The 13,276-nt window shown below is 31.2% G+C and overlaps 1 protein-coding gene across 1 annotated transcript; it reads left to right on the top strand.

Moving 5' to 3' along the window:
• Nucleotides 1-3,907: 3,907 nt before the first annotated feature.
• LOC114178327 lies at nt 3,908-11,726 on the top strand. The gene is made up of 12 exons (XM_028064166.1): nt 3,908-4,528; nt 6,159-6,460; nt 6,586-6,678; nt 6,786-6,876; nt 7,776-7,869; nt 8,719-8,816; nt 9,027-9,096; nt 9,416-9,519; nt 9,872-9,988; nt 10,418-10,494; nt 10,593-10,637; nt 10,745-11,726. The coding sequence occupies exons 1-12, from the start codon at nt 4,241-4,243 to the stop codon at nt 11,244-11,246; spliced, it is 1,881 nt and encodes a 626-aa protein (XP_027919967.1). The 5' UTR covers nt 3,908-4,240; the 3' UTR covers nt 11,247-11,726.
• The last annotated feature ends 1,550 nt before the right edge of the window (nt 11,727-13,276 follow it).

The raw sequence follows: 13,276 nt of genomic DNA, 5'->3' as shown, positions 1-13,276 counted from the left end.
ATAATTGAAGTTTCCTAATGACTATAACATTTATTAATTGTTGCAAAAATGTTACAATGGAAAAATACATCAGAGATTTGAATAAAGTTGGTGGATATAAAGTAACTTAACATTGAAATATAGATAATGTAAAATTATGCATGTAAAATTATGCAGTGAAAGAAGATTTTTCAATAAACCGAAATTAAAAACCAAAGAATAAATAGAATATAGATTTTGTAGGTTACTTTAAATAAGGTTTCCACAACTAAACAATTAAGGTTGATTAGCAGACATTTTCCATGACAAAAAAAAGTTGTTTGTCAGTTGTTTTCACGTGACAAAAAAGTACACAAAAGAATAAAATATTAGAAAAATGAATATCAAATTTGCGTTTTAAAAATCATTTAATTTGATAAAATTGAGGCTTACATTTTTTAAGATGTAATATATCTTATGAAAAAAATTCACAAAGGAAAAACGCACTGAGATTGAGATGAAAAAGAATATATTAATTTGAAAAAGAGAAAGATGATAAATTAATGGTGAAATTAGTATTGTTATTTCTAAGGGATTTGGAGTGTTAATGAATAAATTTAAAAATAAAGTTTGTGAAAATTTGTAAGTGATTTGATTGATATAATAAATTAAAAATTAAATTTAATAAACAAAAAATAAAATTATCAAATTGTTATTGATGTAATCTAAAATTATATTTAGATGAATTATATATTTTATAAAAAATATTTAAATGAATAAATTGGAGAAAAAATTAATACAAAATAAAAATACAATAATTGTTTTGGTAAATAATTTAGAAATTCGGAATATTAATTTGTTGTAAGTGTAATTTTAAAAGTAATATTATTACGTTATTATCATAGTTATGAAGGGTATAATAATTTTGGTATAATTATTGATTTGGTCTTCCGATCTTTTTAGTTTGTTCAATTTGGTTTTTTAATGTTTTGGAAAATTCAATTTGGTCCTACGATTCTATTACACAATAACATTTCATCAGTATACAAACGACAGTAACTAAAATATAACGAGAGATACTAAACTAAACCATTTTACAAAATAATGATAACAAATTGAACCTTCCAAAAATTCGGAAACTAAATTGAATCTTCCAAAAATTTGAAGACCAAATCGAACCAATTCAACAAATTGAGAGACAAAATAATCGTTTACCATCATTTACCTTTAAATCAGTACATTGAATGCGAGATGGGAAGACCAGATAATTTTGTAACAGGAATGCTGTTATTTCTCCTATTTTCTCCCTCTCAAAATAACACAAAATGTACTTATCAATTAATATATTACTTTTTTATCGATAAAAAAAAAATTGAGGAAGATGACATTTTACTGGAAACACGAGATGAATATAATCAAACTCTCTCAATCATCCTCATCCTCGATCCTATTCTCTCTATACACATTTTTTGTTGCTTTTTGCATTTGTCAATCATTTCTTTTGAATAATAATTCCCATATATGTGTGTGTGAATCAAGATCTCATGATGAGAAATTTTGGCAAGATTTGGAGTTATGTAGTTGTTTTTTTGCAACGAACATTTGCGCCTCAAATAGTGCATCAAAAGCTGGGACTCAGAGTTTGATTTTATTTCTGACTAATAACCTTATTTTGTTGGGGTCAAATCCTGCTCTCTCTATATGGACGGTGCACGGCCTTCTTCTCACGCTTCATTCTTCAAATTCAGACACAAAAAACACCATTTTTTCGTGTATTTTTCTCTTTATATTACATTATTCATTTTTCTATTCATATTCAACGTGTTACCTCCGACATTATCAATTACATTGTATTTTATGCACGTGTGTGCTAATCTAGATGCGTGCTTATACCACTGTTGTTAAGTTTTGTTAAAACTAATGATTCCTGTCATAAAAAAGAAACACGTTTGTTTTTGTCTGCCAAGTTCTTTCAGCACTCATCGGTTGACTCGCCTTCTTCATTTTCAAGTATCACACATTTTTTAAATTATATAGTAATATTAAATATGAAATAACTTTAATTCCATTTGTTGGCTCTAGACATTTGGTATTGCGAGAATAATCAATATAAAAAATATTTATATCTTTTTAGTATACTTTATCTTTTTGAAGCTTATGAGTTTTGAAGTGTGAAAAAAAGAAGAGAAAGTCGAAAACATTGAAAGAAAAAGTTGGTTAGAGAGGGGAATAAGTCAATTGTTCCCACAAGATGAGGATGAGGGATGAGGGGAACGTGCAATGGAGGCTTTCTTTTTATAACTACACATTTGTCAGATCCACAAAGCCAAAACCTTTTGATTTCACTCATTTTTTAGTTTATGCTCTGCTTCTTTGACCCGTAAGATCACAATTCTCTTTTTTTAGGGTTTTTCTTTTTCGTGTAATAAAAGCTTATATCCATGTCTTACACATGCATCGAGACTCAATTAGATAAAAGAAAATAATGAAAAATAATTGAGTATTTGTCTTAAATATAAAAATCAAAATATTAACTAAATCTGTATGAAATTAATATTATTAGTTTTTATACTTACTTTTATATTTGTATTTTAATGACCGTTGATTAAAATTCTTTTTATATTAAAATTTTTATATTGATTAGAGATAAAATAAATTTATATTATATATTTTATAAAGTTAGATTAGTTTAAAAGTTTAATATTCAAGATGATGTTAAAATAATATATTCGTTATTTATTAGATATATTAAATCTCGATTTTTAGTCCAATACTCCATTTATATGATTTGGTGTAAAATGTGTTGCATATCTCATCTCATCTAAATGAAAAATAGATTTATTAAATACAAACCTGACCAGAAGACTTAATTTTGTAAATTATTATTCTTAAAAATTCCCTCACAGTTTTACAAGTTTTAATTGTTTAAGCTTTAGGTAATGATATCTAATTGATTCAATACTTTATGGAAATAAATGATCGGAGGCACTTCTTTATTAAAAAAAAAGAGTGTTTATAAATGTTGAAGTGATTAATTCTTTCACGGACTCAATGCCTAAACAAAACATTAAATATATTTTATATTTCTAAAATATTAAATATACTTAATTCTTATTTAATATCTTTTATTAACTAATGTAAAGACTCGTAGAAAATTATAGCATTAGTCTCCATTATTCATATCATAAAGCAAATATTGTTTGTACGTAAAACCAAGTAGGTGCTTAATTTTCAACACGGTAATGAAATTTCATTAATCATGTATAGAGATGAATTTAAGCGTCAACCGAAAATAATATTATGGAAAAAGTAAATATATACCATTTTTTTTTCAAAAGAATACTTAATTATCTCTGAAAAACCAAAAAATGGATATATTTGATTAACGTTTTCTAAAATTATAATTAGAAGAGTATTTTTTTTAGTTGTCCGAGAAGTCACACAAAAATGAGTGATTATGAGTAAGAAAATTTTCACCATATAACAAACAAATTGAAACGTTCACACTACCAAACCGAAAACTAGTTAATTTGACACGGTATGCGAATTTGAAACTTAAAAATGAAGAAGGAAGGGAATTTGAAGAATTAAATTAAGTAGTTAGAATTAACGTTACTTAACATTAAAAGTATCATGGTCTAAATGCAAATTTAGGTTTTTTTCTTTAAAAAAAAGAAATGTGGAAGCGACAAGGTTGAACAAGACCAGTTCCCAAGTTGACAGTCCAAGTCGAAGGCAGTAATCTAACATACGGCGTAGTGTTCACTCCGTAACCTACTAGAAGCGCCGCCTCATTATGTCCCTTTGATTAACATAACACAATTCCTCTTCTTTTCTCATCAAAATTACTTCTTTATTATGTTTTTCCTCTTTTCTATTCTATCATTAATCTTTTTTTTTATTATAGTAAAAATTATTATCATTTACTACTATTATTATATATTATTGTTCTTGGCCACCAAAGAGAAGTTGAGGCTGGACTTTTTGTTCCCAAATTTTCAATCTTTTTCTCAGTCCCATTCACCCCCCATCCCTCTTCTCCCTCTCTTCTCTGTTTAAAACTCTTGTAATTTCTTTCTCAACTTGCATGCTCTTCCCTCACTCAAAAGACCACCAATTCTTTCTCTTCTTACAATTATTTGTTGTTATTATTATTATTATTTATTAAGGACTACAAACAAAAGGGTGGGTTATTATATCAGTTTCTGCTGGTTTAGATGAACTGAGCTGCCAGAAAAGTTTCTTCTGTTATTCTTTCTGTGCAAAAGATTGGAATTTTGATATGGGGGGGCTTTGTTCAAAGTCTGCCAAAGGTGACAAGGTGTTTGCCAAAGCGGATGCACATTCTGATAACCATAAATCTGATGGCAAGAACCACAAGTCCACCATCATGGTGCCCAGTGATTTGACAAGTGCAGGGGATCATGGGGTGGACAAGAAAAAGCAAGAAGGTGCAGCTGCTGCACCTGCAGTGTCCGCTTCTGAAGATTTCTATGATGGAATCCCACGGTTTAATGATCCTTTTCCCCATAAGTCTAGGTCAGTAAGATCAAGGCAAGCTGTGGCAAAGGTTGGTTATTTTTTGTTTCTCTTCCTCTTTCTTCTGCTTCGCCAGTGTTCTTTTGTTATGCAACATTCTGTTTCTTGCTCGACCTGTGAACTGATCAATCAGTAATCCGAGTCTACCGCAAACCTGGTATACTTGTGAACCATGTTGCAGTCGGTAATGGATTGGTTTAGATAGATCCAGAGTGAAAGTAGAGTTGTCCTCAAGCTACTACTTTAGATTTTATTTGTTTGTTTATTTTGTTCTCAGGTGTAAGTGATTGACAAATATGGTGTTATTGGCAATGCAAATTTTGTTAGTTTATGTTACACGTTTGATTTGGATTGGAAGGATAGCTTTTAGGGAATGGGATTTATGCAAGGATTGGTTGGACCTTTTGGATTGGAGACGCTATGTTGTCGTGTGATGAAGAATTTGAAATATCATAGTTTATGTATACTTGAGCCTTGAGGTTAGGTTAGGTTGCTTGTCCTTGTCAGTATCGGGGTTGGTTGAGCTTTGGGCTTTTTGGATTTCACCCTTGTTGAGTATGGATATTAAGTATTTGAGTTTCTTTGGAGACTTTTCCTCGTTTAACTATTCTTGCTATTCTTCAGTTTAGCATTAGCGCCAAACTTCTTTCAAATTGCACAGTCACTGGCTTCCTTCCCAAAAGCACGTCGGAGACTAGTATTCAAGCTTAGAAACACACTACCTAAGTTGGTCTAGGCAGTGTTGTTTCAGTTTAAGATAATGCCATTAGAAAATCATTGTTGGTAGTGTTATTGCTGTTTAAGAGATAATGTTAGCAGAAACCACAAATTCGCAATTTCATTGTTGGTTTTTTCACTACCACTTCTTGCATTTCAAGTCAAGAATGAGTCTTCTTCAACATGAGGGGAGAAATGTAGTACTATCACCAAGAATAACATACCTCGATGGTATAAACTTCTATACTATATTAGAAAGTGAATTTATGTCTAAATCAATCCTACAAAACCATCTTGTAAGGTGAGGATTGTTCCCATTTGTATAGTCTATTTTAGTCATATATCTAGACATTGTGGAATCTCTAACATATGTCTATTTAAGTTGTAATTCCTGAACTCATTTGTTTGGAATATAGAGTTTCTGGACAGGTTAATCTACCCAGTTTACCTTTACCCGGTCTTAGGTAAGGTTTTCTGGCCTAGCATTAGTACAATTTTTTTCTTTACCTTACGGTTTTGTCTTTGTTGAATTACAAATATTAGGAACTTGGCAATCTTAAATCTTTTTGAGATTCTTCTTTATAAATTTCTGTTTTTTATTTTGGTGGGTGAGGTGGGGGTTGTTTTTTCAAATTTTGGAGTAAGGAATAATTGAAGATTATGGAATACAAAACTTACAGAAGTCTGGTAGAAATAATAAGAGAAAACTAAAAGTTTGAGTGACTAATGTCCCAAATTTATTGAATTGTGGACTAGTAGTCTGTTATTGGTTGAAATTGAAGTACTTCCTTCTATTGTCACATAACATTCTTCATCTTTTTTCCCTTATTTTTTAATGTATCCCTGCCAAACATGCTTACTCTTCGTTATAGTGTTCCTATACTTTCAGTAGACTAAACATGAGGGTAAAATTGAAGCAATTTACTGAGATATTTGTATTTCAGGTCTCAGAAGTGAGTTTACGCCTGGGCAGAGCTGGTATTGATGTTTTGGACACTCTTGGGAGCAGCATGACAAATTTAAGTGGTGGAGGGTTTGTATCTGGTGCTGTGATGAAGGGAAATGAAATTGGTATTTTAGCATTTGAAGTTGCAAACACGATTGTCAAGGGTTTTAGTCTTATGGAATCTCTTTCAGCAAAAAGTATTAAGCACTTAAAAGAAGAGGTTCTTCCCTTAGGGGGTGTGCAAGATTTAGTGTCAAAGGATATGGATGAACTTCTGAGGATTGTTGCTGCAGACAAGAGGTAACTATTGAATTTAGTCAAATTCCTAACAAGGGGCTTTCCTGACCAGGCCAACTTCCAACTATGTTAGTTTACCACATCTTTATAAATCCCAAACTGTATGTGATTTTGATTTATGCTTTCAGGGATGAGTTGAAAATCTTTTCTGATGAGGTAATTCGATTTGGAAATCGTTCAAAGGATCCTCAGTGGCACAACTTGGACCGATACTTTGAGAAGTAATATAAATTGTACTCACTCAATTCATCTAAATAGTTAGTCTTTCAGGATAACAAGTTTTAGCCTTTCGTATTTTCATTCTGACCCATCTTTTGGCAAATTTTAGAATTAGCAAAGAACATAATTCTCCAAGACAATCAAAAGAGGAGGCTGAATTACTAATGCAACAATTGATGACTTTGGTTCAGTTTACAGCTGTGAGTGTATTTCTTTACTGAAGAAATATGTACCGTTGCTTCTGATAGTTGTTTTTAAAGCTGAAAAAGAGAATGTATTTTTTTTTTTGTAAAATAAATCACTCAGTGGTTAGTTCCATCACTAAATGGTTATATTTTAGCCACTCTTTGAATATTTTAAATACTTTAGTAATTAATTGTTCCTTAATTGGACTTTTTTAACAAAATTTAATTTTGCATTTGGTTTTTATTCTTTCTATCCCTCGCTTTCTTATTCATGCTTTGTGACTCTTATCTAAATCAAGATTTCCGTTAGTAGTTAATTTGAATTACTGTATTAGTTCAACTTGTAATTTGTGGGTGTTAAACGGTTGTAATTTCTATTACCTATCACCACCCTGTTGTAGTAAAGCTTGTAATCTATAAATTGGACAATTTAATATATAGAAGTAAGAGTAATTGAATACTACTTCATAATACAATGATTTGGAATGAAACAAGTGTGATGCTTGGATATACTTTCTTTCTATGATGATTGGAAATGTATAAATTGATTATTGTTGAAGGAATATGACCTCATAAAAACTTGCAAAATCATTATATTTTCTTATTTATAAATAGTTGACTTGATTAAATAATCTGAGGTGGAATAGCTGTATTGATTGTTCATTGTGTGGTATCTTCTAATATTGACTTGCTCATATTCATGAAAAAAGGAAAGGTGACTCAGTTTGAATGTGTTTTTGAAAAATTATCTCCAATGTTTTCATGGGTACAACCAATGGCTCTATAATATATCTACACGGTGTGGACTTGTTGACCTGCATTTTTTTAGTTCATTCAACTTTGTCTTTGCTTCTTTATGTTTATGTGTGATTTAACTCTGAAAGAAATGGGAAAATAAATTTTTATGTCCTCAGGAATTATACCATGAGTTACATGCTTTGGATAGATTTGCACAAGATTATCAGCATAAACGTGAAGAGGATGATAATTTGGGTGCAGCACAAAATGGTAATTGAAGAGTATTATGTATGAAAATCTGCAATTTTTGTTTGTGACATGGAGTTATTATAAATATTGTATTTTGGCACACTATTTCAAGTTAATGTGGGACGTTTTTTTTTTTCCATTACACATTCAAAATTCTATTAAGGGTTATAATTTGCAAAAGAAGATTAATTTTGGTATTCTAAAATAAACATTTAGGGGCTGGAGTGTGTGAAACTTAGACGAGACTCACTGAGCACAACTGATTCTGACATGGTGGTGAAAGATAAACACACACACACACAAACACATTAGTGCTTATATTGAAAACTCAGCTCAGTTCATGGTTTAAGGTTCACATAAATTATAGTGAAAATTATCCTTTACTTTTAGGTATGGCCACACAATACACCCAGGACTTTTATTTGTCCTATGTTTATTACTGTGGTTATTATCAAACTAAACAAATAGAGAGCAGAATTAGTTTTGCTGGATTCTGAAATGAATATAAAAACTAGGTTTGATTTGTTTATGCCGTTTTAATTGGCTTTTATGTTCTGAATGCCTTCATTTGCATTGGGTGCGTAATCCCATGGCAACTCTCCCTTGTTAAAAAACAATAGTGTATGTCTGTTCAGTCAGGTGACTGTTCCAAAGCACATCTTTTCATTTTCGTTTAACTTTTTTGGTGCCTGAACTGTGATTCTTGTTGAGCATGTGCATGGAAGCACAGTGGATTGGTTATTTTATGTGTCAATTTTAAAGGAAAAGTCACTCTGGCTAGAAGTTTGACTGTGCTATATTGAGCAATATTTGTATAGGCAATTTCTTTTCTTTTGTATAAAATGTTCACTATGTCTCATCATCATGTAGGTGATGGCCTTTCAATCTTGAGGGCAGAACTTAGAAGTCAAAAGAAGCAAGTTAAGCATTTGAAAAAAAAGTCACTCTGGTCCAGAAGTTTGGAGGAGGTAACTTCAGATTACTACTGCACTTGAATGATCTCTTATTTTCCTCCAATCGACATGTATTATCATTTCATCGCGTTTGGTCAATGTATAATACAATAACTAGCATAGATACTCTAATATATTTATTGATAGAGGTGGGTTCATTTTGAGCATAACATGAATGTGAAGTTGAGAAAAGTGGAGTGTAATTTATAATCTGATGGATTACAGGTTATGGAGAAGCTAGTAGAGATAGTTCATTTTTTGCATTTGGAGATAAACAATGTCTTTGGCACTGCAGGTATGTACCCACTAAAGGCATTAGGATCTTACTTGCTATGTTATCTACTTCTCATATCACCTCCTTTAATCATTATTTATCAACCTAACAGCGTATTTGATATCATTGATAAATCTCAACCTTTTAACCCTTATTTTTCAGTTTTTAGAAATTTGTAGAATTTGAAAGGGAGATGTTTGGGAAAAAAGGGTGGGTGGGGGGATGCAGGGAAGGAAAGTAATTTGGATTCATTCTCATCAAATTACTCTTAAGATCAAGTGTGATGAAAGCTGTGTTTTTGTTTGTGATTGTAACGGTATTTATCCATGGTTACCTGCAGATGACCACAAACCATTAATTCAAACCATCAGCAATCGCCAAAGACTGGGTCCTGCAGGCCTTGCTTTGCATTATGCTAATATAGTGCTCCAAATTGATACTCTTGTAAGTTTTTCTTCTTCATTGTATTCATTTCATAGCTTGGTCCAGGTCAATCAGTATGTTTTATCTATATCCTTTGGTTAAAAGTTCAACTAAACTAATGCGTAACTTGGCTACTCGCCCTGCGACTGTTATTTGATTCAAGACTCTTGAGCATTTATTAGGCTGTACCCTTATTTTTAACCATTTGCTAATTAGTATATTAACTTTTTGTGGCGGAATCAGTTTAGTGGTCTGTATCATGTGTAATTATTCTATTTCATAGTTGTTTAAATAATTGTCTGTTTACTGCCATGTGTGTGATTAAGCTTATGCACTGAAGAACCTTCCACTTAGCTCTTGTTGGTGCTGTCAGGTTGCCAGATCCAGTTCTATGCCTGCAAATACAAGGGATGCATTGTATCAGAGCTTGCCTCCTAATATAAAATTAGCTTTGCGTTCCAAATTGCCAAGCTTTCATGTTTTAAAAGAGGTACAATCTTACTGCTGCTACTTTCTCCTATTACCACTGTTCAAAAATTAAGAGACAGCACAATGCTCTGAAATGTTTGGAGATCAAAACAATATCAAATACACAATTGTATGTTTGACATTGTTGATTTATAGCCCTTCAATCAGCATTCAACACACTCAATCTCCCATGATCAATCCTCAGCTAATACCTTCGATTAACATTCGATACTTAATCCATTGGACATCCCTTGTGGCCTTCCTAGATTTTTAACAACAGATTGCAACTTCATTTTTTATTTGAATGGCAAGGAAAAATGATCAAACAAAAAATTAGTATTTCTCTTCTTATTTCAGCCTTGTACTTTCAACCGATGTACAAAATCTCCTACATTGATTTAGTAACTCTAATTGTGCATTTGCCATGTCCCTGTGGTGCTGTTTCCTGCAGCTCACCATATCAGATATTAAACAAGAGATGGAGAAAACATTGCATTGGCTGGTTCCAATTGCTACAAACACAGCCAAGTAAGCAAAACAAGAAATTTTCTTTTAGTACCAATTCATTTTCTTTCTAAATGAACTAACTGTTTTTCTTATGGTTGGTTACTCTAAAATTGACTCAGAGCACATCATGGTTTTGGTTGGGTAGGGGAGTGGGCAAGCACAGGGTAAGCAACCTTCTATTTCTATTCTGAAACTTAAAGTCAGATGTTTTACAGTGTACACTACTTTCTTCTCTATTCTTATGCTCCTTTTTGTTTTCAAACTCTTGCAGCTCTGATATGAATAAGAAGACCATGAAGGCTGATGTGATGAGGATAGAAACGCTTCACCATGCTGATAAAGACAAAGTAGAAAATTATATGCTTGAACTTCTCCTATGGCTTCATCGATTGGCCGTCAAAAGTAAATCCGGCATCGACATCGGAGAAACCAAGTCCACCATAAAGTCCCATGTCGGATCAACCCAGCAAACAACAAATCAACAATCTCTAAAAGCAATACCACCATTGTTAACAAGTGACGAGGAGCAAATGCTGCAAGATGTTAGTAACAAAATTCGTAAAAGAGGGATGAGTAAAAGCTTGGACTTTGACAGTTTGAAGATTGGATTGACAGATAATGAAAGACTCACCAAGAGCAGCAGTTATTCATCAACAAGTAGAAGCAAGGAATTTTCTTTCAACAGAATTGTGTCTAAGATTCCCGTTATTGATTTTGTTATTGACAAAAAGAGAGCATTGGATGTGATTGACAGATTAGATGTGGACAGATAAATGCAACTATTGCTGAGTGAATGCCTTTGAAAGGAAAGGGTAGTAGCAAGACATGGACACAAGAATGGACTTGTTTGTGTAGCTATACAACACTACTCATGGCTCAACCTCAAGTGTGTGGAATGTGAAATTTGGCTACATTTTTGGCACCATGGATTCCTTTGCTTGATTATGGTAAGGTGCTTTGTTTTGGTGAAATGGTGCTCCACATGATGATGTAGATATGGAATAAAGGAAATTGGTGGGTTGAGATGATAATCATTTTGTTTTTGGAAATGTGATTGAAATGGCCACTTGCTATTGGAGCAAGGTGGATTCTGTGTTTTTTTGTTCTTGAGAGTGTATAGACAGTGAGGATATGATACTTATGATTGGTTTTTATTATTACCTGTATAATTGTTGGTTTGGTTACCTTGCATTGACAATAACAAAAAGATACTAAAAGAAAGTATATTATAACAGTACCAGCTTGTGTATCAATTTAGACCAGTTTAATGTTTGTTTTGACTTTTCTATAAAAATAATATAAGTTCAAAATAATGTTAGCTTACGTTAAAAATAAAGCAATTGTTTAATAATGTAAAAAATGTAGTTCAATGTCGTTTTAGGGCAAACAATGATGATTGTACATTAGTTTATTGTTTAATACTAAAGAGGCAATCCAATTGGCAATTGAATACTGCAAAATTAAAATTTATCAAACGTTTTATGATGTTGAATCAAGACCAAAACTATTATGTATGTCAACTATCCAAATCATGTGTTGTCACTAAATGAAGGGTCAACATACATAAATAGTTAAATTTTGCATTCCCAAAATCATAATCAATATTATGAATTTTAATAATCTGAATTTTCAAATCCAATTAAACTTATTCAACACAATGTATATGTTCACACATGGTGAGTGACATGATATTTATGCATCATTGTCTATTATCCCCCCACATGTATAATTCGTTAGTTTCACTTTGTGTAAGGACATTTATAATATAGATATCATACTCAAGATCGTAGACTTAATATTTGAAGTTTATAAAACGTTCTTATAGATATAAATCATCTTATGAGGTAAGATATAAGATTCTGCATGTTAAATAAAGTGCTACGTAAAAAAAAAAAAAAAAAACTGTCTTAAAACATCTTTTTCTACCAATAAGTGAATGAAAAACTATTAGTGTGAAAATCTTATAAAATGTCAATAAAAAATAGTTTAGATTCTGCCTAATTGACTAATTAGGTTAACAAAATTGTGATCTCTTAAAAAATTAACTTAGTTTGGACCCATAGTCTTATATTAATTATTTTAAATCAGGAAAAAAAACTATATATTTATAAATAGAGTATTTGGATTACTCCAAATCTTATACATGATCTTTAAAACATGAATACTCATAATATACCACTTTAATAACATTTTTCTGTCAATAATATTACACCAAGCATAATATGTTTCAAACAATTTGAGTAAATAAGATAAATCTCCTTTTGAGTTATTGAACAAAAGGGTATTTTTAACTAGTCCCAAATATTGCAGCTAGATACAAAGATACTAGTATTTAAAAATAACTCTATTCTTGTGATTCCATATATCTATATGATATAAATCCACAATAAAATTTATAGGAAAAATATTGAAAATGAACAATTAATTATGGTGTGTCATACTTATACCTACTCATCTATTCCATATATTCTATACATTTAGCTTTTTAGTACTAATATCTTTTCATTTTAGAATGGATATTTCGAAATAGAATTTTCACATTCCCAGTGACACTTTTGTTAAACACTCTATTTGTTTCACTAGTTTTCTTTTAGGTGTATACTGTGTTTTATACAGTATAATTACGACTACAATAAATTGTTTAAATTTATATCAATTTGGTAAAAATAGCTTTTGGATTTTCAATTTTTATAGGAAAGTATTGCTACAAATAAAAAATAGTTACAAGTATAATGTTTCTATCTTGCATGCGACTTTGTTATTCTTCACACTTGTATTATACTAAAAGTTCAGCTGGAACAAT

This window comes from Vigna unguiculata, chromosome 3 (assembly GCF_004118075.2).
Source record: "Vigna unguiculata cultivar IT97K-499-35 chromosome 3, ASM411807v1, whole genome shotgun sequence".
Classification (NCBI taxonomy): domain Eukaryota; kingdom Viridiplantae; phylum Streptophyta; class Magnoliopsida; order Fabales; family Fabaceae; genus Vigna; species Vigna unguiculata.
The sequence above is the reverse complement of the archived record's forward strand: the minus strand, read 5'-3'. Positions and strand labels throughout refer to the sequence as shown.

Coding starts and splice junctions, on each gene's coding strand:
- LOC114178327 (XM_028064166.1), top strand. CDS start 4,241: ATGGGGGGGCTTTGTTCAAAGTCTGCCAAAGGTGACAAGGTGTTTGCC. Junction 9,989..10,417: donor GCTTTCATGTTTTAAAAGAG/GTACAATCTTAC, acceptor TGTTTCCTGCAG/CTCACCATATCAGATATTAA. Junction 10,495..10,592: donor ATTGCTACAAACACAGCCAA/GTAAGCAAAACA, acceptor AAATTGACTCAG/AGCACATCATGGTTTTGGTT.